At 40.8% G+C, this 4,718-nt stretch overlaps 1 protein-coding gene across 1 annotated transcript; it reads right to left on the bottom strand.

The window, feature by feature from the left end:
* Positions 1-3,665: 3,665 nt before the first annotated feature.
* On the bottom strand, positions 3,666-4,406 carry LOC109208968 (uncharacterized protein K02A2.6-like). Its single transcript, XM_019372129.1, has one exon. The coding sequence runs from the start codon at positions 4,404-4,406 to the stop codon at positions 3,666-3,668; it is 741 nt and encodes a 246-aa protein (XP_019227674.1).
* Positions 4,407-4,718: the final 312 nt, after the last annotated feature.

Raw genomic sequence — 4,718 nt, 5'->3', positions numbered from 1 at the left:
GGGGGGGGGGAGGGGTATTTACAGTTTTTCAAAAGGATAAATTAGTAATTACAAAAGTGTTAAATTTAAAAGAAATTGGCCCAAAAAAGGGCTAAATGTGCAAAACAGCCGTTGGGCAACGAGCTTGGCCCAGCAGACCGTTGCCAACGGTCAAATAGTCAGAAACATAAAAAAAAAATTTGAAAGTAGCCGTCATACCGATCTGGGCCGGTCCGGTCCGGGCCAGGCCGGTTCCGGTTTCAACCGGTCTGGGCCGATCCGAAAACGGGTTGACCCGGATCGTTAGACACCCTTAATTCAACCGAGCATGACACATTATCTCTCCCAAACAGGGTAAACAAATATTCATGAGTTTCCCTTAAGCTTACTAGTGATCACATTCAACTTATGTTCCATATTCTATGTTGTTAATCCTTTTAGAAGAAACAAAATTCATCTTCTTCTTTATGTGGTAATACAGTTCTAAGTGAATGGTATAACAGCTCAAACATAAGTCTCTTTAGATAAAGAGGCAAACATGTGGTTCATAAGTTAGAACAAGAAAATGCTTTTAACATGTACATAATAACATTCTCTAAAAGCTATAGGGTTGCAATATGAGCAGGTGATCTATGACTAGGCTAATGTGTTTATTACAAGGGAGTTAGATCATAAGAACATCGATGATTTCAGTTCAGGCAAACTAGTTAGTGTGATAACACAGAAAATATTATGAAGTTCAGTTTTAGATATGTTAAAGCATAGCTAATCCAAGAGGTGATATAGCACAAGTACAACCCTTGAAGACAGTTAAGGATATAGTTTTGAATTAGGTTAGTAAACATGGAAGTAGCTATCAGAACACATGTGGAATTAACCACAGAAACTCCTTAATACTTAGGTCAAACACTTTAAGGAAACAATTATCCTGTGAAACTCAATTGTATAACTAAGCAATCACATAAACATGAGGATTAATAGAAGACTTTATAATGTATTAAGGAGTTATAGGATTGCAAGACATACTAACAACTAAAATGATAGCAAATCATTAAGTATAAATAATTTAATTTTAAAAAGGAGGGTCAAAATTGATCATCAACAGCTGCCCCTCTTTGACTGGAGATGATGAAAGAGTTTTCATGAAAAGAAAAAAACGAGGACCAATTTTGTCCCGACTTTTAGGAATTCATTGCAAGAATAGCATGTGGATTTGAGGAAGATTATGAGTTATAGGACTAAGGAAAAATTCAGGGAATTTTGTTTGGGAACATTAGGGCCGAATTCTGGCTTAGAATTACCTAGAGACCTTGGGCTTAACAGGGATCATGCTTCATGTAGTTCTGGAATGATGATTTGGAAAAGGCGGTGCTTGTAGGAGTTGACGATACTGCAAGACGAGAAGATTTTAGCACCCAAAAGGACTTTCGGATTGATTATGAGACTTGAGAAATTTGATGATTTTGGAGTTCTACTGGTCGCATTTGAGTTTGAGTTTGTATCCTTAGCTCGCTTATGAGTTTGTTGTTCCTCATAACGTTGTAGCTTGGTTTTCTTCTTAGAAGAAATTCCACGTCCCGATGTTTAATCCTGCAAAAGCAAAGTACACACATACCCATATATCATAATGCAGATATGTTAAGAAATGTTTTAAATAATGCACGAATGATGATGTCTGGTTGCCGGCTAGCCATTATTTAGGATCGGGGTGACAGGATATTTGAATCTGAAATCTCCGAGCTCTGGAGCATTATTTGCGATTCCGGGGATGGGCCTTTGGATTTGACTTGATTGTTAGCCGGGCTGTGTACCATTCCACAGCTTTTGGAGCATTAAGTCTCCACGCGATGGGAGTATCTCCTCGTGACGGGAGTAGTTGACTTGAAATGTAAATTCTCCTGCTGGGAGTAGTTGACTTGAAATGTAAATATCTGTACAAGATGGGAGTATTTGACTTGAAAATGTAAAATGCATGTAAGCTGCATAAATAAAACGTCAAAACATTCAAGATAAACGAAGAAATAAAGGATCATGCCCAATAGGTACTCTTGACTGCAAAACTAAACTGCGACCGTCGATCGGCAGAAGGCATGGCGGGATAGGACGTTCCATCCTTCGATTGGCGAAGTTAGCGACGAAATTTGCAACTATCTACTTGGAATATCCGATATGGTGAAGTGACGGTGGTCTGTGCGAGGTGCTCCTGTTGGCGAAGCGAATAATTTTCTATATATAGGGCTCTGATTGGCGAAGCTGGAGGATCGATTTGTACAAGGTTCTCTGATTGATTGAGCAAATTTGCAATATACATGGCTCCGATTAGCCGGGTCGGTAGCTCATTATGTACAAGGCGCTCTGATTGGTTGACCAGATGGTTTGCTATGTACATGGCTTCGATTGCATCGGAGACCTGGCTTCAAAATACTTTCAAAGAACTCGAAGTTAGTCTTCAATCGTATGAGAAAATAAACTGAATTAATGAAAAAAAGATAAAGGTTCATGAGAGAGTAGCGGGTACATCATTGTTACGAGTGTGCCCCAGCATTCTTCCTCTTCTGTCTGTCCTGCACTCAAAGAAAAATCCTTAGTAGAGGGGGGGGGGGGTAGGGGGTGTCGGTTTGTGTTGATTGCAAGCCTGGCCTTGCCCCGGATCTGGTGAATTTTTCCACGAAGTTCGGTAGGTGGAAGGATAGTTTTTTCTTGAAAATATTTCCAAAATTATTTATTTTTATTGCAAGTGCCGTCGTTCCAGATTATGACATGTTTAGAAGTTCCCACTGACGTGAACGTTGTTTTTATATGGCTCTATCCTGTTGATGTCGATTCCCGGAGATGCCCTTGATGATGTAACTCCTTGATGTCATGATTGTGTCCTAATCTAAACAAATGCATTACAAAGGCTTTCCTAGATTTATGACCGAACCTTTTTTAGGTTGCTTACGTATCTGAACGGAATCAGGTTTGAACGTAGTTCGAGGGTAATAGAATGATAAATGAATTATGGTGATGATCGAGCTTGACTTAGGCAGTCTACGTATCGAAATAGAATCAGGTCATAACGTAGTTTGATTACAATAGATGCAAAATGATAAGAAATAGAAATGAAGTGGTCGAGTCTGACTTAGACTGCCCACGTATCCAAATGGAATCAGGCCAGAACGTAGTTCAATTACAATAGATGACTAAATTCGACGTGGATTGCCTACATATTCCTGCCAAAGGAAATCAAGTCATGGCGTAGTTCTAAGTACATACAATATACTTTTTGGTTTTTCTATTACACAAGAAGAAAGGAGATAAGGAGTGATACCGAACCCTACGTGGGAATGTATCCAACCATAGGAAGTTAGGTCGGGCGTAGTTCTGTTACAACCAAACCCTAATTCTATTGTCTTCAAATGTATTATCTCTTGATTGCAGCTAATTTGATAGGCTTTGCGTTGAATCTGCCGTCAATTTCTGATAGGATAATGCTCCTCCCAAGAACACTCGATGGATCACATAAGGACCCTGCCAATGCAACGCGAACTTTCCCTTGGGTTCTTCTTGATAAGGTAATATCTTCTTCAAAACCAACTGCCTCGATGTGAATTGACGAGGTTTTCACCTTTTTGTGGAACGCGTTGGCCATCCTACCATCGACCATGGCATACTGCGCCCATTCTCTTTTCATCGATGAGCATAAGTTACTCCTGCCTGACTCGTATCCATTCTGGGTCATCCAACTTGGCTTCTTGAAAGACACTTAAAGAAGGTATCTCTATCTCTGCGGGTATCACAGCTTCGGTACCATATACGAACATGTATGGTGTTTCTCCGGTGGATGTTCTCATGGTGGTCCGATAAACCAATAAAGCGAAGGATAATTTCTCGTGCCACTTCCTTTGATATTCCACTATCTTTTGCAAGATCCTCTTCATGTTTTTGTCGGCTGGTTCAACTGCTCCATTCATTTGCAGCCGGTAAGCTGTGGAATTACACTGGATGATTCCGAACCTCTTACAAATCTCCCTCGTGAGATCTCTATTGAGGTTGGTTGCATTGTCAGTGATGATTGATTCTGGCGTCCCGAATCGGCAGACTATGTTGTTACGGACGAAATCTGCTGCCACCTTCTTTGTAATGGATTTGTATGTAGAAGCTTCGACCCATTTGGTGAAGTAGTCAATGGCTACAAGGATGAAACAATGTTCGTTTGATGCGGCGGGTTCTGTAGGTCCAATCACGTCCATGCCCCAAGCGGCAAACAACCAAGGAGAACCCATTACATTCAGCTCATTAGGTGGAACCAGGATGAAATCCCCGTGAATCTGGCATTGGTGCACTTCTACATGTAACGGATATAATCGCTTTCCATGGTCATCCAAAATTATCCGACTCTTAAAATCTTCTTGGCCAAAGTGAAACCATTCATGTGAAGTCCGCATGTTCCTGCGTGTATTTCTTCCAGTAGTCTTGTTGCTTCTGCAGCATCTACACACCTTAACAGACCCAATTCCGGTGTCCTCCCGTACAAGACTTCCCCGTTAAGAAAAAGTGGTTGGCTAGCCTTCTGAATGCTTGTTTCTGATCATTGGTGGCATTCTTTGGGTATTTTTCTTGCTTCGAGGAACCTCTTGATGTCATAGTACCATGGCTTACCATCTGGCTCTTCGTCTACAGGGAAACAGTATGCATGTTGATCCCAAACATCTATCTCGATGGGGTCATTGTAATTCTTATCTGGATGCTGGATCATC

This window comes from Nicotiana attenuata, unplaced genomic scaffold (genome assembly GCF_001879085.1).
Source record: "Nicotiana attenuata strain UT unplaced genomic scaffold, NIATTr2, whole genome shotgun sequence".
In the NCBI taxonomy this organism is placed as follows: domain Eukaryota; kingdom Viridiplantae; phylum Streptophyta; class Magnoliopsida; order Solanales; family Solanaceae; genus Nicotiana; species Nicotiana attenuata.
The sequence above is the reverse complement of the archived record's forward strand: the minus strand, read 5'-3'. Positions and strand labels throughout refer to the sequence as shown.

Excerpts from the sequence above, each read along its gene's own strand:
- LOC109208968 (XM_019372129.1), bottom strand. The coding sequence starts at position 4,406 with ATGCGGACTTCACATGAATGGTTTCACTTTGGCCAAGAAGATTTTAAG.